The 25,106-nt window shown below is 44.4% G+C and overlaps 1 protein-coding gene across 5 annotated transcripts; it reads right to left on the bottom strand.

Moving 5' to 3' along the window:
* Positions 1-459: 459 nt before the first annotated feature.
* agap2 (ArfGAP with GTPase domain, ankyrin repeat and PH domain 2) lies at positions 460-23,789 on the bottom strand. Of its 5 annotated transcripts, none has more exons than XM_035645343.2 (19): positions 23,393-23,789; positions 13,503-13,561; positions 12,208-12,295; positions 11,987-12,072; positions 11,751-11,886; positions 10,828-10,962; positions 10,609-10,727; positions 8,732-8,884; positions 8,495-8,569; positions 8,025-8,129; positions 6,619-6,799; positions 5,343-5,468; positions 5,099-5,233; positions 4,614-4,673; positions 4,134-4,285; positions 3,777-3,867; positions 3,401-3,623; positions 2,198-2,462; positions 460-1,903 (listed from the first exon to the last, which is right to left on the bottom strand). In XM_035645343.2, exons 1-19 carry the CDS (start codon positions 23,553-23,555, stop codon positions 1,697-1,699), a joined length of 2,559 nt encoding a protein of 852 aa, XP_035501236.1. In that variant the 5' UTR covers positions 23,556-23,789; the 3' UTR covers positions 460-1,696. The 5 variants fall into 5 exon arrangements, with proteins under 5 accessions (XP_035501236.1, XP_035501233.2, XP_035501237.1 ...); XM_035645340.2 differs by lacking the exon at positions 23,393-23,789 and adding an exon at positions 17,293-19,660; XM_035645344.2 differs by lacking the exon at positions 4,614-4,673 and having other exon boundaries at positions 23,393-23,788.
* Between the last annotated feature and the right edge of the window lie 1,317 nt (positions 23,790-25,106).

Below are 25,106 nucleotides of genomic sequence, written 5' to 3'. Positions count from 1 at the left end.
TGGATTCATTGACTATGACGGCAACGGTTGCACTTAGTTTTACCTGATAAATGTAATTATCATTTTGGCCAATTGTTATATTTAGTCTTATTGAGACTTAAAAAAACAAAATCAATGTCAAGCAATACATTTCATATATAGCTGACCAAGCAAAGAAGCAGGTTTACAAGTGGTTTACAAGGTTACTATACACTTGTAATATGTCATTTATAATGTATATATATTGCTAGCAGCAAGTTCAGTGGATCACCAAAGTTCAGGCTGCTCGTCTGTACCAGATTTCATGGCGAATAAAACATTTTACTGAAACATAACTAAAATGTCCCCCTGGAAAAACCCTCAGGAGATCATCAAAGTCTGGTTTAAGTTTTGAGACAAACCATCCAGATTGTGTTGAGATATTTCAGCATTTTTGCAGCAGGTGAGCCAGGACACAAAGACCAAATAAAACACAACAAATTATCATAATAATGCTCATTATAATTTCTTTCTTTCTTTTTTTTTGAAAAAAAGTTTTATTTTGTTCCAGTAACCATTTGTTTTAGCTCATGAGGGATTCACACGACCAACAAAGTGTCATAAGTACCAGTGACACCTGTAACCGCTTCATACTTCACTGTAAACTCATGGGATCGACCTACACAACAGTAATATGAATATGAATCATGTAGTCTTCTGGCTATCCCAAATAAAACTTTCAACAAACAGCCATATGTTTACATTTTTTTTTTTTTTTTTTACTGATTTATGCTTTTGTGACATGTTGGAGAATATAAGAAATTATAAAAGACAATGAAGAAAAAACCAAACTTGACATATTTTCAAAACTACCTGTAAGAAATAATTTACAAAATTGAGTCTGATTCTTCAGTTGTGTCTTCGTTACAGAGTTTAACATTAAGTTCGTAGTATAGGTACATTTACAGAATATTAAAACGCCATATCTCGGACCTGTGAGAGTAACACTGACATATTTCATAATTCCAAACCATTCATTGTTCTAGTCTAAGCAGAATTATCTCAGCTGATTCGTTTATATATATGTATATATATATATACATATATATAAACTGACCTATATACCGTTGCAACAGGCACACATAACTAACAACATGACATATTGTAGGTTTATGTTTTATTTGTAAAGCCAAAGGGGAAGAAGAAAAAAAAAAAGAAGCCATTTTGGTCCAGTCACAGCAATTCTGCAAAAGAAAGCACTTCCCTCTTCATGTAACAATCCTCTCACAACCGTGACCAAACAGTCGCCCGACGCAGTTCACTCCAACACGTGTTGCCTTTTCGTCATCGCGGCGGGCTTATTGCACTTCTTCGGGGAGGAAGTGAAAACCGAAGCAGAGCGATCGTCTGCTCTTGAAATTACAGAGGACGGCTACAAAGTTCTACTGGAGTCATTTTGAAACGAGGTCAACAACAACGCAGTATTTCAGCAACATTTCTGTTGTCGACAAATCAAAATCAATATTGCTTTTTAAGTTTCTTTGATATGTGGTTCAGTCTTCAGAAGCAATTCTTTTTTTTTTATCATTAGTACTATGATATAGTCCTGTAATTTCTCTTATAGTACACAGTCAGCTCTGCTTGTATCCTCACAGTTACCACATCATCACCATCACCACCAGCAGCAGCAGCAGCAGCAGCAGCCCCCCCATGTGTGCGGCAGCATCGTCAGTCTACGCTACGACACCCGTTTCCTGGAGCTGGTTCGGCCCAGGCTGGCAGTGCTGGAGCGGCGGGAGAGGACGGGCGTGGCAGTGATGGGGGACGTCTCGCTGGGGCAGCCGTGCTGGTGCAAAATATCAATGCAGCCCTTGCTCCCGTTTTTCCTGGCCATCATCATGGCCGTCTGGCCTTGGTTATCCTTCGCTCTCACATCGATTCCGTACTGCGCGGGGAGAGACGGGAGAGAGAACATGACACTTGCTCAGCGTATATTTTTAGATTAAATATTGATTACAGGTACTTGTAGAACAGTGTGTGCTGTGAAACAGCTACAGCCACTGAGAAGCGTCAGAATTGAGTTGATATCTACATGACATCCCTGAGACAAAGGAACAGGGAAAAGAGATAATTCTGCTTGTCAATTGGTTCTGCCAATCTGCCATGTCTGAGCAGCTAACAGGGAACACAGAGGAATTGAAGAACAGCAAAAAGGTGTGAGCAGAAAGGTGACACCCACCCAGACGAGCAGCTGGGTCATGACTACGTCTCCCAGGTGACAAGCAGCGTGCAGGGCCGAGCGAGGCGGCGAAGTGGCCCCGGCCAGCTGAGCGTTGACCTGCTCCTTGGTGCTGTGGGCCAGGAGGAGCAGCAGCCTGGGCAGGTCTCGCTCGGTCACCGCAGACAGCAGCCACACCGGCATACTGTCGTCAGCGGCCGGCTGAAGAGGCGCAACGTACGCCCGCTGTTCATACTTTGCACGAATCCAAGACTCTCTTTCCTCACTAGTAACACGGACACGGACACACACACACACACACACACACACACACACACACACACACACACAGGAGACCAGGTCATGCACAAGAATAAACACACACGGGTGAAAATATGAAGGTGTTTGTGACTTAAGTGACAAGCTGGACACCATATTTAAAAAACATGTACTGCTGCCAGATGTGACACATTCAACAAAAGGGAAAGATTTCATTAACCGTCTTATATTTTGATGAGTTAAAATTACACATTTAGGTAGAATATTGTATGTTTTTGTCCATGTTTTTGATTATGAGAAGTCCAGATGTCTAAGATTCTAGTTTTTCGGTTGTTTCTTGTGGTGAAAAGTTTCTTTTCATGTGGCAACTTTCTAAACTTCATTTTGATAAGGATCAGGATAAAAAAAATGTACTTAGTAAATGGTCAAATGTATTTAAAAGCTGAGATAGGGACATTTTAAGTGTTAATTAATCTATTTGTTAACATTCATAACTAATCTTGAGAACCTTTATGTGCCGCACCAATAATAATTAATGACGACCAATATAATGTGACAGCTATGTCCTGTGTATTCAATATCTTGCACTTATTTTTTAATAATCGTTTAAGTATTTATTTATTTATACAAACTGAAATGTGGATATTTTCATCAAAATTTCATTTACACATTTAGAAACAGTTTGAAACCCGCCTGTGAATGACTTGTACATTTGATTAAACTGTTAATAAACATTCTATAATGTTTAATATATTTATATATATACCCCACATTTAGCTATGCATAAACATATATAAAATACAAAAAATGATTACAGCCATCAAGCTCTATTAACAGTTTCATGAATCAGATCACCTTCCCAGTGTCATGAACTAAAACTTGCTTGTAAAATGCCTTTAATCAAACTCACAGTCTGCGGTCCGTTAGACAACTGGTCGTACCCACCGTGTTGCGTTGGGCGCGGGCTTGGTCCTGCCCTGCGTGCAGCTCTCCCAGATGCTGTTGGCCATGTGGTTGCCGATGGCAGCCAGGACCTGCGTGAGCTCTCCGGGCCAGTCGTCCAGGTCCAGTGAGCGGACGCGGGACAGGTGGGTCCCCAGGTTTCGGTGGATCCCGGAGCACTCGATGCAGATCAGCGCACCCAGATTGAGACTGGCCCAGGTGGGATCTGCAGGGTCGGGTCGGATTAGACACACTGGTTACGGGGAGTGAGCCCATAAAGACCATAGACGGATTATTGAGTAGAAATAAACAGTGTGTAAACTGTCCCTCGCAGAACTATCCTCCAGAGGAAATCTGCAGCTGGAGGACAAGAACTCACTCGGTGCTTCGCAGTCCACACACAGCCCGTTGCCCTTGGCGTTACGGATGGCCTGCAGCGCTACGGCCTCACTCTGACTGCTCCTACGAGCCTGAACAATCACACACACACACACACACACACATTTAAATGAGTTTTTTATGCCCACAAAATTACTTCTAATTCAAATCTTTAAAATGTGTGATGTTTCAATCAATCAGCTCTGCAGGCAAAAGAAAAAAACAACTGTGGGAGCAGAGAACAGTGTTTGCGGATTATACTTTTTTTGCAACGATGCAGGCTGTTCTAACTTTGGTGGGAAATATGAATGTGAAAGATATATACTATATATATATATATATATTTTTTTTTTTTTACCTTGTTTCTGCCGCTCTCACACGACTGCAGACTCGCCAGGATCTGGCTCTCTATAGCCGTCACCCACGAGTCCCTGTCCTCCAGACTCTGAGCCTCAAAGTGCCACGTCTGCCCAGTGAACGACACCACGATGAAGTCTGCGTTCTCCTCCTCTGCAAGCAAAGGGAGAGAACGAACCCCACTGAGATTTGCCTGTGTACAAGTGTGACTAAGTGGATTATTGTAATGAATGTATAGTCGGTGAAATAAGTAGAAAACAAAACGACAACAAAAAATGCAAATTACACACAACAGCAACTTGATGGAAGGAGAAAAACGGAATACTCTTGTTATCACAATGAGAACAAATGAACAACCGAGGCTTGGGGGGTGAAGGTGACGCGTGTCAGGGACACTGAGGAGGAAAACAGACAGAGGAGAGACAACTGTATGTAGATCTGAGCACAAGCTGATCGGGGCTCCATCACTCTCACTCGTTACCTGTCTTATTAATGTTTCTCAAGCTACCAAAGCTCTTTAATTTCCACATTTTACGCTTGGCTGCGGAGCGAGAGACAAGCAGAGGGGAAAAAGGGGAGGAAAGAAACAGAGGCAGAGAGAAACAAGTGCAAATGTTAGGAAGTCGAGAAATATTCAGAGAGACAGACAAACACCTTCGCTAAACCATATTCTTATGGAGGAGAAAGAAGTAGAAGAGAAAGGCACCGGGAGAGGAAAACAGCATAGGAATATGATTATGAAAACAGAATTTTTTTGATAGGTTCTCATAGCATGTGGAGAATCAAATGCTGCTCTCCTTTAAAAAGCATGAAATTCTATTTATTAATTTTCAAGTCATCTACTGTCTTACGGGTTTATATAGTCAGCACAGAAATGTATTTCTATCACACTACTAACAGTAAGATTTGATGCAAAGAACAGTTCCTGGTAAAAAATCTCAAACATGAATCCGTGCGTGACGTTACCTTCGGCCTGCCCGACGGCTGCATCCCCCTTCTGATTCATGCTCTTCTTCCTCCTGTTCTTCTTCCTGTCGCTCATGGGAGACGACTGGCCGGGGTCTTTTCCGGCGAAAGGACTGGCTGTCCCTTCAAGGGCGTCTGACATGTGGCGGAGTAATGAATCACACAACAAGACAACATTGTTTCGCAGTCGTATGGAGCGGGCGACAGAGCCGAGCGCTTTGTTTTTCTTCCCTGCGATACGTACCGACACTTTGTGCTTTGGCGGACAACGAGGAGGAGCAGCGCTGAAGTCCTCTGTCTCCGCCTTGGGGGGACAAACCGCCCGACCGATCGTCGACCACTGACAGGGTGGCCGGACACAACTGAGGAACTGACCAAGGAGAGGACACGTTCATTTATTCATTTGACAATATCATATTTATACCATGTGCAAGAACTGGATCTCATTGATCAATCCATTACTTTATTTTCAGTGCCCGGGAGGATGTGTCTAGTATGCATGTACATTCATGTCATACCTTTGGACCTATAAGGTTATGTCTGAAATTTCAAGAAAGATATTAGGATAGAATTTGGGGCAATGTTGTCACAAAGTTGGGTTCGGTTGCAGAAGTCTTGTCGCGTGTTAGATGACTTCCGAGTTGTAACTCCTGGAAAAGATATATGGCTGTGTTGTCAAGACGCTTATTGTTACAGCTTCTACTGTTTCTTTCTTTGTCCCATCACTTTGAATGACAAAGAGCGATTATCCTTCTTTCTCTATTTTATAGTTTAGTTTTTTTAGTCATTTGTCTTGTTTCGCTGAATGACTAAATGATTGTCTTCAAAAAAAAATCAGCAAACAACAGACATTTAATTAGAAATAGGATTTTTCAATTGATATTCTATCATCCTTGCTGTAAACAAACCCCATGAAAAAAGCCAGAGTGAATGAACTCTGAAGAGCAGAACTGCCTCTGTCGGTGAAGCCTCATCTATCTCCAACAGAGCTCCATTATTTTCCCAAAACTATTAACCTATCGTTGAGCCAGACCATCTCACTCTGTGACACATTCCCTCGTTATAGTGAACATCCACACACACACACACACACACACACACACACAGACACAGACACACACACACACACACACACACACACACACACACACACACACACCGTCTAGCTGGTCTGGCTGGTCGGCCCCGGATACTCATTACATTAATCCGCAGTAAAAAAAAATTGTTCCAAACATATTTATTCAGATTTAAGTTATGTTTTGCAAGATCACAATAACCAGCTGTTGTAGGGAATTATTAAGCATTGTTGAGCATGTTTTTGAATTGAGACTGGGGAAGTCAAAGTGTTGAAGAATGGACTAACATATTGTTGTTTTTGTCTTTTGATTTTAATTTGTTGACAGTAAAAAAAAAAAAGATTATAATAATAAGCCTTACGTATAATCTCTGCCCTCAGACCCTTAGTGACAAGTATGCATGCTCTGTTGACATTCACACATGTAAAAAAAGAAATAAAGTACCTGTACTGGTGCTCTCAGCGGCCGTCAGCTCCTTACTCATCCCATTAACTCCAGGTACGGAGCCTGGGGGGACAGGTGAGGGCCCCGCAGGAGCCACAGCCCTCGGAGGACGCTTCCCAGGAACTTTGACCGTCACACGAAGCAGGTCGATTTCTTTTCCGTGGACATTCTGTGTGTAGTCCTGACACCACCAAAACATCACTCATTAGAAACATTCACAGGCATATCAATGATCTCAAAGTGAGCTGGAAAGGTTCCTGAAACAGTGTTTGGGTCCTGCAAGACTTATCTTTCAAAAGTCTTGCAGGACCCAAACACTGTTTCAGGAACCTTTCAAACCTCGTACAAATTAAAAGTTGAATTCATAAGAAGCATTGATACATGTCTGATTTTGATGTGGCCAATAGGTTACGTTGGCAGTGTTAGCTGATGAGAGCAAACTCTAGACGGCCGTGAGTCAGTTTAACGGCATAAAGATTCTCTACTTGAGTTAAAATTGGGCAGCACATTTGTTTTATTGCTATTTAATTACTTCATCCAAATTGTTCATAATTCAATGCTGTTGTCACCCTTAATTGTCCATGGGGTTTTACAAATATGCAAAAAAATATTAATACGAATACAAAATCTTGTGGTGTTGAATTTTATTTTATAAACATGTTTATTTCATTTTCACGTCCTGAAAAGTTATGGTTTCGGGACGTAAAATAATTATGCCTGACAACGACGATATTCATCTATGCCTGTCGAACTTTCCGTTCTCCCATGGCACGTTTAGTTTACTTCGATAAAAGTGGCAGATTTACTTAGTAATGTTCACGGGTTATCCTATAACCTTGGTGATACTATTAGCCAAAACTAGAAATCACAGGTGCAATTTTGTTGCATTGAGATTGGCCTTAAAGGCCTGTGTTTAAAAGGTAGCCTATCTAACCTGTTTGTTTTCAAATAGGTCAAGGATCAAATCAAATTCCCTCCATCTTAACCGAAGAATACTACAATTGTTTTAAGGTGGACCAATTTTGAATCAAGCAACATTTTTTGCAGTAGCGCAAAGGGATACACTCTCTCTGTAAGTAGTGAACTAATAAGCCTGACATGTTAACTTAAGCAGACAACCACTGCTTTTCCTGCAGCACCCGGGGTCAATTGACACAATAGTTGATGCAGGTAGACAACAGTTTCTAGCCAGCGGTGCAGGAACAAATGTTAAATCACTGAATGTTTTCTGGAAAGCCAAAGTTTCAAAGCAATTATTATGGTTGAATGAGACAAAAGTGGCCTGTACTGAGACCACCGATGCTGAAGTCAAATCTCAAAAGCTGCACACAACTCCGTTGGCCGTCGATGCTGATGCTTCACTACGTTTTACTGCTGGATCGATCAGTGCTGCGGTGTTCTCTTACACTGGAGCTGGAGTGGTAGGACAATGTGCCATTGTTGGACAGGGTGACGTATTTCTTCTTCCACTCCTTATTCAGAGAGCTACCGCTTCTCTTCCACAGGATGCTCTGTCGAGAAGAAAAAAACCCGAGGTCAGTGCTCTCGCATCAGACGGCTCAGAACCCGCCTAAATTTAGCGTTGACAACAAAGACAACCTCTTCAAAGTGTAGCAGCACAACCGAAAGAGGAAAGAGCTGAAAGCGCTTGCACAGTATTAATATAACACCCTCGAGAAGGTTGAAAAGGATTTAATAAGAGATTTTGGTTTTTTTTGCTGCTTATGTAAGATGGAATAAATAGACAAGTGCATTTTTTCCCCCACCGTCTCGCTGAAGAAGGAATCAGTTCATATTGCGCTGCAGGCACGTAAATATACGCACATCAATGAAAATTCAGTTTATTATTTTGTACTGTTTGGAACGTTAACCGCACCTGTTTGATGGGAACGCCCCGCACGCTGCTCAGGTCTCCTTTAGGATCACCAGATTTCTTATCCGCGTCCCGGTTCTGAAACAAATCCAACGGCCAACACACGTGTGTTTACAAGGGCAGAGGGTTCCAGCAAAGAGAGTCAGGGCGCGTACGGCTGAATGGAGTGAGATGATGGTGAGAGATGGAGACAGGCAACTGAAAAAGGTGCGAGACGCCGACGGGTCGTCGACAACTGACCTTGAAGAGGGAGGGCCGTCTCGGGATGCTCTTCAGCACACGTGAGTTGACACTGCCTCCCCCCTCTCCCTGTGCAACCCGCAGCTCTCTGTGACCGACCACGGGGGTGGAGGGGAGGGAGTAGGCGTAGCCACAACTGGGGCCATTACTGGCCTGAGAGGAGGTGGAGTAGGGGTAGGAGGACGGGGGTCCAGAGGTCAGGATGGAGAGGGTATGGGAATGGATGCGTAAGGGAAGAGATGGCCAGAGTGAGAATGGGCTTGCAAGATGAAATGGGTCAAACAGGTGAAGAACATTCACGAGAAAGCGGGGCGATGATCGACAGTATGAATTTTTCAGTCGTCGATCATCGCGAACGAGGGGAATGTGATAATCATGGAGCTGATGATGGATGATGAGCGGCCTCGGAGATGACGTTTCAAATTAAACTTCAGCTTGATAGATGATTCTAACTTTGTGCTGCGTGTAACGCTTCCCCGGATAAATGCTTCACCGCCAGAAACTGCCAATAGAGAGCTCCGCAGTCATGCTTTGAAATAGTACATTTTTCAGAATTGTGCATTTCATTCTTCAGTACTGAAATATGCAGGAATATTTTTACTGACAAGTGCGATGATCAAGACCATCAGAATTGCCACTGAAGCTCTGTGGAGGTGGGCTCAGCGAAAGAGTTAATTTTGAAGAAAACCACCGGCATATAGCAACAGCAGAACGCTTTGATCTGTGTCCTATTTTTATCGGGTCTTGTGTAACATCTGTCTAGACTGAAAAAAAAGATAGTGTTTACTCAAACACAATATCAACTGCTGAACAAGTTTCATATCCTATGTACTTGTGTTCAGCACTATAATTTCAACGCATTTTCTTATACTGAAAACGCCTGGCCCTTGACGAACATGAATTTCAAGGCTGCGTTCGGTCTTAAAAAGAAAATAAAGCACTCTTTTTTTTTTATACAGCTGTGGCCTTGAGATATTTGTGAGTCAGTGCACAAATATGCATATTTGCTGTAGTGCCAGATATGTGATGGGAACATTTTTAGAAGTGAACATTTACTCAAATACTTAAGTTATTTATCATTTTGAGGTTGAACTTGTGCATGTTTTAATTTTAAGGCACTTTATACTTCACTTCATTTAAGTGGAATCTTTTCTCTTTTAATCTCTTTTAATTCTACTACATTTACATACCTTGTTTTTTTAATTCATCTAATGAGCCTAATGTACGAAACATTGTTTATAGTAACTTAACCCACCCAAAAATAATGCCTCTAATGATTAATCAATAATGATAATAATAATAATCTGAGCACATTTTTCTGATTATACTTGGACTTTTCATTCTTACATTCTTTACTTTCATGCTTTTACTTTGGTATTTTAAATACTGGACGTTTACTTGTGACCGAGTCATTTTTAAAAAGTAAAAGATTGGAATACTTTTTCCATCATTCATGTGGCGCAGTTATGGAATCGACTGCAATGATGCAGGTTGACTCGGATAATGATCAGCAAAATGTACAATTTCAACCAAGTGGACTGATAATATTCCAAAAAAAATGAAGTCAGCCTGTTAATTGGAATAAAAAAAAGATGGGAAATTAGGGTAAACGTCAATTTTCAGGATGAAACTTTTGGATTATTATTTTCTTTCTTTTTTTTGGAAGTATAAACAATGTTTTTTTGACGGTTGATATGCACTAAGTGTCCATTATATTGGGTGCAACTGTACAATCAAATGCAATCCCATGAGACCGTTGTGCCATAAACACGACTTTTTAGGATGCATATGATGTTCACCTACATCTGGGGGCGTTTCTTATATCCTGGCTTCTCACAGAGATAGAAACTAAGTGCAGCTGTCGGGGCGTGTGGTACCTGGCCCGGGAGCGATGCTGATCCAGGTGTGGAGCCTCCAGAGTGACTGGGCGAGTTTGGAAGAGACTTGCAGGCCTGCAGCGCCGCCTGCTTCTTCTGAGCCACAATCTTCTGGGCGGCTGGAAAACACACGGCAGCCATTAAACTGTTCCCTCAACCAAATCTGTCAGAGACAAGTTTCTTCATGGTGAATCAGGCCCATCGTTCGGAGTGACCCACCTTCTGAAAACACTCGGTCAACGTTGAACCCGTAGGTGGCGCACGTCTCGTAGAACAGGGAGTGGCGCACGTCGATGCACAACTGTCTGGCCCTCTGGTCCTCAATCACACGGGGGTTGGTGCTATTGATTTTATCTGAATAAAAATTGATCTTTGATTAGAAAACATCATGGCAGAAAAATCCTGCAAAATCAACCACATTAAGCCGGTCTACCAGACAAAGTCCTATACAATGAGAGAAAAAGAAGTGTTAACTTATTCCTTTGTACTTTGAGATCTCATGATAATTAATATAAAATAAACTTTTCTCTTGTCATTAACTCCATTTAATTAGATCCTTGTGTGATCTTAAATTCACGAGTTCAGTTGACTAAGTGCCCATTGCATCCTTTACATAACTCATCAGATGAATTTATTCTGAATCTCTGTTGGCTTGTCAACATATTGCACTTGAGTTAAAATCCCCCAGAGTCCTTTCCTATTTTCAAAAGCCAGGTGATGGAGGCCGTTATGTGTCTCAGAGGAGTCAGGTTCTTCTCTCTGATTCAAATTTAAAATGGTGGAGAGATGCAGCAGGTCTGCACTTCAGACACTGACTGCAGCCTCGAGGCCCCTGAGTCACAATGAGAAAACACTGCTCCTGGATTTATCGTGAACATCAGCAGGACTGAGGGATGAAAGCCTGACACGATCACATGGTTACATTTAAAGAATTCATTTGTGTGTGGAAACAATATACAGATTTTGGTAAATTGAACTTTGTGAGTAAATCTTAAAAAGTAAATGAAAAATATTAACAGAAGAAAATATTCTAAATTAGAAAACTCAAAGCTAATCTAATCTGTCTTTGTGGCTATGTTATTTTTTTTTACTTCTGACTATTCTGACTGTCTCGCAATTTGTTTGTCATGACTCGTGCTGACCTTGGGTGCCGACCACTATGACCGGGATGTCCGTGCGGAACGTGCTGAGCTGGCTGTAGAGCTGGTACAGCTCCTGGAAACTGGCCTCATTCTCCAGACTGAAGACCAGGATCACCGCGTCCACCCAGCTGCTGAACTGAAAAGCGGGATGGAGACATTAGCTCCCAGCGCACAGTGCCTGATGGATGATCAACCGTACAGGCTGCTCGCATGTGCTTTCACGCAGAGAAAGGCACCTGTGCATCAGGTGGTCCAGCTTCCTCCCGGATCAGCAATAGATGACTCTGTCCATCCACCAGCACTTCCTTTTTGTACCTGCCCCCTGACAAGGACAGTGACAGACAAGTTATTGAGCAGCTGGTGACGCAGGACGGGGTCGTGTCACACTACATCTGCTCAGACGGCGTCTCGCTGAAATATGATCGAATATGAGATTGAGTTGGTCTGTGTTTCTTACCGTCAGGCTTCTCATGTGCGACATAACTGCCTGTAATGTATTTGTTCACCAGCGCCGACTTTCCGCTTTTCAGACCTCCCAAAATGCCCTGAGAGAAGCAGGAAGGAAACAGATGGTCAGTGTGATCACCCTGCATGATCCCAATTTAGTCAAGTGGATCAAATATAAATAAAATATTAAAAATGCCTTTACTTTTTAGTCCCTCCACCAAATATGATTTTGTTTCTGTTTGTGTGTATCAGTAGATGTTTTACATTTCTGTCATTAGACTGCTGTGTTCATACAGTCAGTGGTGGAAGAAGTATTCAGACCTTCTGCTTGTGTAAAAGTATGAATGCACACCATAAAAATGATAATTTTAGGTTAAAATGTCAGCAAAAAGAATTTAAATAATTGAAAAATAAAAGCTCCTCTAATGGAGAACCTATTAGATGTATCCATTATTATACAAGGGCGCCATATATTTTGTTTTCAACCTAAGTTTCAGGCTGATTTTCTCACTGAACTTTATCCTGTGACTGTTCAGCCAATAAAATTCAGATAAGAGAAGAAGAGCTCAGGCTACACGACGGCTGTCACACCTTACTGTGTTTGCAGCCTGAGAGGAATACCTGCAGACATTACTCAGGGACACAAAAAATAGTAGACTAATATCATCTGCATTTCATAGGTTAAAAATATGAGATTCTTCCGAAAAAGATGTTACAAGGAGCGATTTGCTGAATATCTATAAGAGAAACAAACCTTAAATTAACAATAAAATAAGAGTCAACATGTTATTTACGTTACAAATCATTGTGACCTTTTTAGATTAGAACCTCACCAGGGACAGGGAAATGAGCCTCGGCTAGAAATCCTATACATGAAGTACATCAAGTTCCTGCAACCTATTACAATGTTTATCTGCATTGTCCCTGTCAAATAGACACATTAATCAATCAAATGTTATCATTGCATTATAGTTTATTTTTTCCCAAGCACATTTGGTCAACATTGAGCCAATCTTGCAACTTTATATACGACAGAATGGTTTAGTCTATAACAGGAGATAAGCTTTGCATGAACAAACATAACCGTCAAATAAATGTCTCACTTTCCACCGCTGCTTGTGTGAGTTGTGTGTGAAATGCACATATTTGGGTGTAATGTAAAAATTTGCGGACTGCTACGAGTCTTCCGCTTTCACTATTTAAACAGCTTCTCTCAATGAAATACCACAAATTATGACTAAATGAATAATAAATGCTGCTGTTTCCTCCGTGTCAGGTGTGAACTGCAGTGAGTGGTGCACTCACCAGCCTCAGCTCGGGGATGGATCTGCTCAGGGTCCACTCCTGGCTGTTGGCAATATTTACTGGGGAAGAGACAGACAGAGATGCAGACAGAGATTCGTCATTGTGATCATGTACAGTAAAAAAAAAAGAAAAAAAAAGGGGCAGCCATCGTTATACGGCCTGTGAGGGGGAGCAATGAATCACACTGCTGCTGCATAACCGGTCGCCATAAGCGCGCGAGCGGCCTCGCCGGCCGTCTTAATGAATATAACCTTTGAGTCACACCAGGAGATCCAACAAGGTGCAGCCACACATTGCCCGTTATCCACTTAGCTCCCCACTGACGAGCTGCTGCGCGCTGAGGTTTTTACTGGCCCAGGGGGGTTTCAAAGTCGGAGACTCGGGGGGGCCCCCCTCAGAAATGACCTGGAAAAAATGCTGTCTTAAACTGGGTTTTTCTCTCGTTTTCAGGATCCCTATACCATCATGACTATGATATGTGGTGCCATAAATACTCAACTGAACAAAGAAAGCCTCACACTGCTGTTTGAGATAAGATCGGATTGCACCTCCGTCTGTTCTGAGGCATTTATTAGATTCAGTCTCAGTAAAAGTGGGGAAAAACGGTAACATTCCCCCAAACAGCGTGAATCTCTGAACCATCTCTTTAACCAAATCAGACACATTAGGGCTACTCTGTGTTCTTTTTATATCTAATGTGATAACGGAGGCAATATCTTTTTTTCCCCACTTCCATTCACCGAGACTCCGGTCTGACACTGTGTGCTGCCTGGGGGGGGGGGGGGTTGTCCCACCTCCCACTTTGAAGAAAACCTCTGTACTGGACGGTTCAGTTCAGCTGCCACTCAAAGACATTTGTCTCCTCTGTGGGTTTTGAACTTCAACTCCCCTCTGAATTGGTTCGTTTCACACAGGATTCAACATAAAAGGGAGAGACGCAGAAAAATAGAATGAAACAAAACAAAATAAATGGTAAACCTCATATAAAAATATACAAATTGTTACGCATGAGACTGAATGAAGACGCTAGTTGAAAAAAGACTTAAGGGTCAAATTACTTGATCGGGATCAAATGCAAATTTAAATATAGTAATTGCTCAAAATACAAACTGCACATATTTCCTAGAATGCTATCTATATCCATTTTTTTCTCTTGTTAAAAACATTAATAGAAACACTAGAAACATATTGAATAATTATATCTTTTAGAATGTCTCACACCCAGACACCCAGCTGCAGCTTCAGAGGGACGAGAACAGAGAGCGAAGCCAGAGGAAGCCTCACTAAAAGAGAGCAGATACGATAAAAAACACACACTCTGTTGCAAATGTATTAGGTACACCTGGCTGTAACTAGTGCCGTCCCATACAGTCCTGCAAGAAACCCGCTTTCATGAAGGTTACAATGTCTAATAATTCTGGAGGATGCAATTTGTGATGCTACAGAACTGTATTGGTGTTTCCATTATTTATTATTTACCTTGATGTAAATGGATAAATGGGTGGACAAAATTACAGAGAGGTATTTGGTCATAAATCAAAGTACTGGAAATGATGACCTTGTGGCGGCACGCAGGGGATCACCAAAGATATTACAATCCATCTTGAGGTGGAACAATAATGTCTATACCAGTTTTTATGAAAATCTATCCAGTAATTCTTTTGAGAGATTTTTGCTAAAACCATGAATATGAACCTGGAACTGGCAGCGGCGGGAAAGTTAAAGGATCACAACATCATCACAGGGTGCATCGTCTGGGAGCCCTGACTGCCACCTCGTCAAAACAGCTTTCGAGATATTTCAGCTTGGACCGACGTGGACAAATGGCCACTGCTAGCATGGCTAAAATCAAATTCAGAAAACCAAATATCAGACAATATACAAAACGAGGAAATGAATGAGGCAGAGAAAAGACAACAGGGGAGAGTGGGAGGTTCTGGTTCACCGCACTGTGACTGATATCGGGCCCGATATCCTCGGCTGTGAATGTGTGACGTGTCCTTCAAAGACAGATGATGATTTAACTCGAGTCTGAATCTGTGGAGCGTCCGGGCCAACGCCGCACAGATGCAGCCGGGGACGATGTGCTTTACGAGAGAGAAAGAGAGAGGGAGGGAGGAAAAAAGAGGCTTATATACGAGCTGCTGCTGCTGCAGGCAGAAAAAAAAAGTAGAGCAACTCCTACCACACAAACAGATCCACACACATGGACTGGGCCCGTCGTGTGTGTCTTTTCGAGTCAAAGCTCTCTTTATGGCCAGACAGTGTGATCCTTCTGCTGCTTAGACACACGGATTTCTACAGAAAGCCAATTATCCACACTCCCTGCTCCAAACCAATCGTGTGTGATCCACTACAACCCCCATATGTGGCCTGCAGCTCACATCCAAAACTGCCAATTTTCCAACTTAATTCATTTTTTTCTAGGGGGGGGCAACCTTCTCAGCCTTGTGTCAAAGCACGGATACATGTATTCAAACAAACATACATGTGCAAAGACACACACACACGCACACGTACACACCACGGCTCCTCCACCCCTCTGTTCCATCAGGCTCTGCCTCGGTATAGCAGCGGCAGGAGCAGCAGTCCTGCCGGTTGCCATGGCAACACTTCCTCCTGCCCTGTGTGTGTGTGCGTGCGTGTGTGTGTGTGTGCGAGCAGTCGGTAGTCTCACTACTTCAGTGAATCCACAGTGTGCATGTGTAACAGTGTGAATACACAATGAGTGAATGAATACATAAAACACACACACACACACACACACACACACACGCTCACTCCCACAGGCTGACACCCGCTCTGTCTCTGAGCAAACATGTTCGAGAGAGAGAGAGAGAGAGAGAGAGATGCACTGTCGTACGCTGCAGCAACTCACAACCAGCAACGGCAGCAAACGACAACAGTCCTCCACAGTGATGCTTAAAACGGCTGGTGAATTCTTTTGACGTGAATTGAAATGAAATGCTCGGTAAGAGACAAAGACACAAGGAGAGGGAGGGAGGGAGGGGGCGTATAGTGGCAGAACATGTAGTGGGTGGAATATCAAGGACATGGATTAGGAATGTTCCTGATCCACACTTTCCCTTTTTTGATGTGGGTGAACAAATATCGCCTCATGTCATCCCCCCACTTTTCCAACCGTTCCAGCTTTGAGCAAATAAAGCTGAGGGAAAATAAAAAAAAGAGCAGTGCAATCCGTCCGTGATCATGTCACCAGCTCCTCTCCCCCTTGGCGTCATTACGAGACTTAAACCCATGCTGGGAATGCTGCTTAAGTGTGTGTGTGTGTGTGTGTGTGTGTGTGTGTGTGTGTGTGTGTGTGTGTGTGTGTGTGTGTGTGTGTGTGAGTGAGTGCAGAGATTACCCCTCCAGCGATGTGAAATCGGCCCCGCGCTCTGAGGGGAATTAGATTAAGACTGTCCAAGATGATTCTATTGTCAGTCCACTGATCAAAGAACTTCATCTGTCATCAATTTGCCGTCGCACATGGCTTCGGGAAAATGTTTTCTCGGCACGTGACAGAATTATAGCCTGTAAATATATTATGTGTGGGGGTTTCGCCACAAAAAAAGGTCAACCCCACCCAAGCCCACCCCGACTTGTTTCAAATGGATTCCAGTGCACAGCAGAGGTGGCCGCTACGAGGATAATCGTTTTGGCAGGGAACTGATGACAGGCGTGACTCCGATAATGGTCTGTTGTCATGTCAACATGAAGGCCGGAGTTAGAGTTTGCCGAGGTGGCGGTGATGCTGTGTGTCCGCGTGTGTCTGTTCGTGACCTCTTACCTTCCTCCTCGCTGGAGTCTCTCTGTATGTAGACAGGAGGTGCGGTGGAGGATGACCCCGCCGCCCCGGAGCTGCTCTTCGTGAAAATGCCACTGATGAACTTGAGCATCTTCCTGTCTTTGGCGGAGGCTCGTTGGCCCTGCTGCGCCTGCTGGGCTTCCCTGGCCAGACCCAGGTCTTCGGAGAGGCTGTTCAGGTCACTGTTATCCAGCGTGCGGCTTTTACCTTTGCGTCCCGGTTTGGAGGCCTGGGTAGCAGGTGCAGGCAGGGAGGTCGAACCTGCCTTGAGTCTGTCCTTCCTAGGCATGTCTCTCATCACTGCAGCCAGGCCAAGTCCAGCCTCTAGAGGTGTTCCACCTTGAGCCTCATCCCGCAGGTCCCTCCATCCCTCGGGCCTGCTCGCCTCGGCCCACGAGGCCCTGCAGGGGCCGGGAGAGCGCGCCGGCATCCGGCAGTCCTTGCGGTCGAGGCTCTGCGCTGAGGTGGGGCTGCGCTCTCTACCGTCCCTGGAGTCGCGGCCACGGGTGGCCACACTGCTGTGAGACTTCAGGAGACTCACGGGCCGTTGTCCCGCCGGACGCATGGGGAGGCTGGTCCTGGTTGGGGTGCGGCAGGGCTCGGCACACACCTCCGTTGGCGGAGTTGTGATGAGAGATGGAGACCTGCATTGCTTTGCCTCCGGTGTGGGAAGCGACGTCTCGATCCTTGTGAGGTCCGTCTCCGCAGACTTTGTCTTCGGAATTGTTGATCTCTCAGCAGGTGAGGGGATCGAGAGGTTGCACGGTGGCTTTTCTCCTCCTGTACTCGGAACATCAACAGTGGACGGTGGCTTGTCTTTCAAAGGGCTGAGGGGTTTTCTCTCTCCATCTTTGAGTTCAACACTCAACCTCCCCCCCTTCACAACCCCAGCCTCCTCGGCTCTTTGTGGTTGTCCTGAAATCACTCCAGCTCCATTCTCAGTCTGTGCAGGGGCAACACCTTCGGCCTCCACTCTCATCCCGGCCTCCTCCCCTGCCCTTTCTCCTGACCCGGCCTCCACCTCCTTCCCCTGGGTGCTGTTCTTGGCCTCCCCTCCATTCTCCTCCACAGCCTCTACCTTGACCAGGGTGAGGGAGATGAGGTAGGTGGTGCGTTGCTGCAGGGCGCCGCCTCCGCTCATGTGGTCAAGCTTCAGTGGACTCACAGTAGATGAATGAAACCGGACAGAGTGACCCGAACAGCTGACAGATTGCCAGCGCGTTGGGATGTGAAAGAATCTGACGGCACGACAGAGGCAACAAACTTAGACGGCGGAAGATTAAGTTTCTCCTCAGACGATACAGCAGCAGAGGGGCTGTTGGTTTCATCCATCCCCCAAATCCCTATTTCTTTGTTTTGAATGTTAATGTTGGTCACAGATTTCTTCGTTCGCAGTAATTTGAATTTTTTCTGGCACACAGACTAGAATCCAATCGTCGACAACCTTCAGCACACTGCCAGAGCAGTCTGAGAAGCTTTTGTTCCCAGAAAACACCCAATTAAAAATCTACACACTGCACATGCATGCAGCTATTCACCAATAAATCTTCATTATGGCGTCTGATGCCTCTTCCTGATGCTAATTATTTACTTGACCTTATTTCCATGTGCAGCAACCCCCCAATCTTATCATGTTGCTCAGTCCTCTTCACTCACGGCAGAAAAATCTTCGTTCAGTTGAGAATAACAACTGTCCCGCATCATACGTCATCAATAATGTGGAGAACAGCAGCTGTACAGTGAAAAGGTGAAGCGTTTTTTTCAAAAATTCATTCAGTGTCACCCTAAAGCAGCATGGCACAGTAGACACCCAGAGCGGAATGCGGTCCAGGTCCAGATCATGGGCTCTCACTGCGAGCCACACATGTGTGTTGACATTAGCATCCATTCAGAGCGCGCGGCGGCAGGAAGGCAGGCAGCCTCGCGGGGACGCACAGGAAGGACATTGATGAGGGATGAAGGGGATCAGGAGGAGAAGCCAACGGAAGCCCGGGCGGATATCTGGAGCTGCACGGCCGAGTCAGGGCGCGTCCGGCCATCACGCCCCTCTCACTGTCTCCCGGGCTGCCTGTGTCCTCTGGGCGCATCAGGCGTTGAGCATGACAGTCCAGAGAGGAGGGGGCGCTGAGGCGAGTCACGGCTCCAACTGCTCCCCGGCTGCCAGCGAGGCTTTCCGACGGAGACACCGGCGCACAGGTTCAACGAGTCCAGAGCACATCCCACACACATGCACACACTCCCTCACACATACATGCGCAGCTCTCCTCTCTCACACTCTGCGTTACTCCCCCCGGCTTTCAGTTATAGGAATCTCCAACGTCCCTCCCTCCACGCGCCCCTCCTTGCTCCAATAAACAATCCATACAATGCAGGAGGACCCTGCTTCTCTTCCTTCCCCTTCCCTGCTTTATTTTCTCTGTTTCCCCCTCCTGCTCCTCTTAGACTGTGCCGAGTCCCTGCTCTTTATTGCTCATCCCTCCCATCCCCATCCTCATCCCCTCCCCTCCATCTTCCTCCCTGCGCGCGAGGAGAGAGGAGGGGGGAGGCAGCGTGACAACGGCTGGTGGTAAAGCAGCAGTCCACACACAAGCTGGACCTGCTCAATGACGGGGGACCGCAGGAGAAGAGATCAGTGGCAGGGAGAGGAAAGAAGACGGGGAGAGGCGAGCAGGGATGGTTAGTCAGGGATGAGGAGCAGTATAAAAGGCAGGATTTGTCAGGTTTGTGGAGGGAAAAGGACATTCAGGCAGGATGTGTCTGTTCCCTGTCTCATTTATACAGCTGCTGGTTTCATCAGGATCCCCCATCTGTCTTCAGCTGTCTATTTCTGTTTGTGTTTTCATGTGTGTGTGTGTGTGTGTGTGTGTGGCTCTATCTGGCTCCTCCTCAGCAGGAGGCTTGGCTTGTTTGTTGCTAAGGTGTTACAATCTTCCTGGCTCTGGTGGCACAATCATCTCCTCCACGTCCCTCCTCCTCCTCCTCCTCCTCCTCCACGTCCCTCCTCCTCCTCCTCCTCCTCCTTTGGTACATTCTGTATCATAATCACTCCCAGGATCGCTGTATCAAAATGGTGTTTCTCTGAGCTTGTGTGTGTGTGTTTGACTGAGTGTCTGTCTGGTACATGAGTGAAAGAGGTTTCTCGTGAGTGTATTGATCTGTAGTCTATTGCCGACTACGGCATGTGTTCATTAGCAGAAGTGGGTAAGCTCTGCGCTCACAGCATGGACCAAACAATAGTGCGAGAGGACGGGAGAATATTGGATATCAATAGCTGGACCGCAGAAGTCAACCTGAATTAAACACATACTGTATATTGCTATTTTTGTATAAATACAACAAGCACCAAATCATATCGTAATTTTTTTGTGCCTTTCTTTACTTGATTTAAACTCAGTAACTTTTAAGTTGGACCATTTTGCACCAGGAGGAGTTGTGCAGAGATGGAAATATTTCTTTCAATGCAGTTTATCCGCAAATTATATTTTCCTTATCAATAAATTTGTTATTCAGTCGATTTAAAAACATCAGAAAATGATGTTGAAAAATAGCTGTCACAATTCACGAGCCCACAAATTAACATCATCGAATCGCATATTGAGTCTGACCAACAGAAAATTCTCACATTTTAGAAGCTGATCGATTTTAAAAATAGTTTCCAATCAATTCTCTACTGGTTGAATAATTGACTAATTCCAAAGTCAATTCCTGAATATTATAACACAAGCAAACAGTACAAGAGGAAGTGCTGCAATTTCGCAGTGTGCAACAACAGAGACACTGCAGCAAGCGCAATTACACATCCACCGCTTGAATTAAAGCCGGGTGTAATTTCAGTTTAATTACTCTCTGATTAAAAAAGACACAAATCCTTGATGTGAAATCAGAGGATGCGTCTCCCCACAGTGCAGCATTCTCCGTCGCCCACCCTCATCCCATAATACACGATCTGACCGTCCACCTGCTCAGCCCGCCTCCCCCCTCCCTTCCAGTCAGTGAGAGGGCAATAACTACTCACACTGAATACAAAAGACCTCTGACAAGTGCCTTTGGCTGAAGGGGGAGAAAACGTACGACCTGAGAAGGAGCGGGGACCGCAGCCACAGAGGAGGAGTCGTGAATACAGCCCCCGACAGGAAGGGCTGATTAAACATGCAAAAAAATCCAAACATACTTTTAGGGCGGTGTGCATAAAAAGGCATTTTTTTGACAAGTGCAGAGAGGACGTGACACGCCCGTGTGATTTCGAGTGCATGTGAGGTTGCTGCAGTTCGCCGTGCAGCAAGGTGAATCCAATTATTGTGAAATAGACACCTCCAGACTGCAGGAAATCAGTTTGTCTTCAGGCAGACGCTTTTTCACAAACACACTCCCTCGCCCACATGCATGCGGGCAAAGCTGCACACACGCACACACACACACACACACACACACACACACACACATCGACTACCATGGGCGGGTGCTGTCAGATGGACAGTAGCCAAGGGCAGTGGTCATGCTGGGTGATTTTTCATTTCTCCTTCACTGTGCGCTGTCCTCTCCATATTTTCCCCTCTCAATTGCTCACTCTGCCCGCCATGCTGCAGTGCACACTATACCGGGCACATTTAAATGTCTTCATTTAGCCCCCAGTTGCACCTCAACCATCTCTCCCTCTCCATCTCCCTCTTTCCTCAGCACGCAGTCAGTGGACCACATCCCCACTCACTTATTAAGTCCAAAAGAGCAGTGGCTCCCTTTTCAGCACCAGTGAACTCTACGCTCACAGATCCAGGCCCCACAGAGGATACACGCTTTTTCTTTGATCCTCACTACAGCGTCCAAACTCCAGCAACCTATTTAAACTAAGGAAAAATAGAGGGGGGGGGGGGGGGGGGGGGGGCACCCCAAAGCTCAGACAGCGGACAGTCCTTCAGTTCACAAACAGGCCGATGAATAAAGTGATGAATTCTAATAACTAAGTTGCTCATTTTTCAGATCTCTTCACTTGATTACATCCATTTACTTTATGATTCTAGTCCACTATATTTCATTTCATGTAAATGTTTCACTTTTACCTCACTATATTGATCAGACTGGACCAATAACTAGTAATGATGATTTCTCACATTCACAAAACATATGATCAGCTTTCGTGAATATGAGACATAATTAAAAAAATTAAAGTTTTGTGTCCGAGACCTACTCCAAGTTTGAGTTGTGTTGGGATATACGCAGTGGTGGATGAAGCGTTGAGATCTTTCACTTTAGCCAAAAAACAGCATCGTGCGAAATATTCCACTCCCAGCATAAGTCATGCATTTATAATTTTACTGAGTTGGAGAGACAAAAGTATTACCAGCAAAATGTACTTAAAGTTCTTCTTATGGGCATTAAAGTCCCTTTCAAAAGTGTAATGTTTTAATTGTTTAACAGATGCTTAAAGGAAATTTTGCTGGTTCAGGCTTTTTACAAATACAACTTTTACCGAGTACTTTTACCCCTAATCTATGCAGCTTATTTGATTCAAAAAGTTCCAGATAAGACGTGAAGTTTAACAGCAACACATTGTGGAAATAGAGAAATGGGGAAATAATGTAAAAACTGATCAGCTTCACATGCACGGGCCCTGTTTGTCTGAGAGGAAGTGGCTTTGAGGGCAGTTGAAGACTGGTAGACAGGAAGTAGGCCACACAGCAGGTTCCATCCTGCTGCCATGGCGATGGCTGCTGAGGGATGTTGCCGTCGGTCGCCCGTAGGGTGACTGATAAATAAATGGCACTACATAGCAGCCACTGAGGGAGGTCAATGTATTTCCCCTTAGAGTGAAATGAGAATGAAAATGAACATCAACGGAGGAACTGTTCCCTGACAACAGCGCGAGACAGGAAGCACAGGCAGAAGATATCAATCACCTACGCTATCATGCTCCCCCACACCTAACGGCTGATGTTGAGACACAAAACTCGCCGAGAAACTGTCACATCAAGAGACACAATAAAGTCAGAACATGCACCAAATTCTGACAAGTATTCAAGTACACAGGTAGCATGTTGCTTTATCTCCTAAAGTCAACAAACTAGAGAGAGAGAGATGGTCTCACCTTGAATACTGTGGAGGTAAACCTTGAGGCCTGCACACAGCTGTTGATCCTGGACCCTTTCAAACTGCTTGCAAAGTCTGTTGATCATACTCTTCAGAGATTCATGCCTCTTGATCTCTGCCTTTATCGCAGTGGAGTTCACCGATTTGCTGTTGCTGTACATCCTGACACGTGAATCTGTTGTAAGCTGAAGCAAAGTGCCCGCTTCAGCCCATTTGAGCTCCCGGCGTATTTGTTCCACAAGACGAACACGAACTCGACAGAAGACAGCAGGAAAAGAAGCGGCAGTGGAGAAGGGTGTCGCTCTCTCACTCTGTCTCTCTCTCTCTAGACCACAAAAGTCAGCTCACAATGATGTGCCTCAGTTTCCTCTGCAGGTTTGAAACAAACTCAATTCACTTCCTTGTTTCAGAACGTATTCTTCTCCACTATACGACATAGCGCTGACTGCTGTGGTGATCACACCAATGATAAGACATCAGAGGCTGCCTCATACTGAATAAAATCACAATAACACCCAATCTATGTCACTCAGTGGAAGTGTTTCAGTGTCACGTTGAGAAAGACCAACTTGTTTTAAGGGATAAATATCTTGACTCTAGAAAGTCAATGACTACAAAGAGACAGAAAGTGACAATAAAGAAACACAATGACTATAAATAGAGGCAAAGCGACCACATAGTAATGTAAAACAACTACATAGTGACACATAACACCTGCAAAGAGAAGCATAATGACCACAAAAAGAGATGCAAAAAGCTACAAAAAGATAGAAAACAACAACAAAGACACTCACACCTTTTTTTTTAAACCAAAAAGGGGAAACAAATCAAGAACCTTTTAAAAGAGTTTGTTACAATACAATACAATACAATTACAAATTTGCACACTAAAATCCAAATGGCCAACTTCCTGTTGGTCAGCGGTAATGCCAGCCGGGGGCTTTGTTGTAGGTCTTGCCATATTACAAGTGCCTACCAAATTCCGTTCATCTACATCAAATTTAAAGCTGGGGGCCTTGAGTTTGAAATGTGGTAGGGGGCGCCATTGAGTCATTTAGGCACGTCCATGCCCGAAACCCCTAAAATATCAAACTTTTTACCAGTTCTGACGCGTGTGCAACTTTTTTTAACAACTTTTCGAGCACATTTAGTGCCAATTCATTTGTACAAGCAACAAGAAATCCTATGATTACAGCAGGGCTTGTTGGCAGCTCGGGCCCAGAGCCGTCTAATGAGAGTTGCGACAACGGAAGTCCAAAATGCTTTGCACGTCACGTGACTCTCAAGTTCTTGGCGTGCAATTAGAATCCATTATTCAGAGTGACAGAAACGCGATTTTTTGTAATTAGTAGTCAATAAATATATTGATTTACAATGAAGCAGATGACATGCCTGTGTAGTTACTCTATGTAGTTAGTCAATACGTTTTTTACAGTGAAATTATTCAGTTGATTTGATTCAGATGTGCTGATAATATACAATCTGATTATTGAAATGTCTTACCCGTCACAAGTGCAACACAGAAGGTCCAATGACTCCATTCTGCTGCTACTCTGATACACTGCTGCTGCTCACTTCCGGGAACTTTTGAGAGGCTCCATGATCCGCCATTGCTGGAAAAAAAAAAGATCCATTGGATTGAACGGCGTAGTCGCCACTCTCATTGGACGGCTCTGCTCCGGTCCTGACCAATAGCCATAGGCTCATTAAAT

This window comes from Scophthalmus maximus, chromosome 3 (assembly GCF_022379125.1).
Source record: "Scophthalmus maximus strain ysfricsl-2021 chromosome 3, ASM2237912v1, whole genome shotgun sequence".
Taxonomy (NCBI): domain Eukaryota; kingdom Metazoa; phylum Chordata; class Actinopteri; order Pleuronectiformes; family Scophthalmidae; genus Scophthalmus; species Scophthalmus maximus.
Note: the sequence above shows the minus strand (reverse complement) of the source record. Positions and strands in the feature narration are given on the sequence as shown.

Bases quoted from the DNA above. Each gene is read 5' to 3' on its own strand.
- agap2 (XM_035645340.2), bottom strand. From the start codon at position 18,451: ATGAGCGGAGGCGGCGCCCTGCAGCAACGCACCACCTACCTCATCTCC. The intron at 10,963-11,750 runs GTCAGCACGAGT...ATTTTTATTCAG, and splicing joins CATAGTGGTCGGCACCCAAG to ATAAAATCAATAGCACCAAC. The intron at 8,570-8,731 runs GTCAGTTGTCGA...GATTTGTTTCAG, and splicing joins GACGGCCCTCCCTCTTCAAG to AACCGGGACGCGGATAAGAA.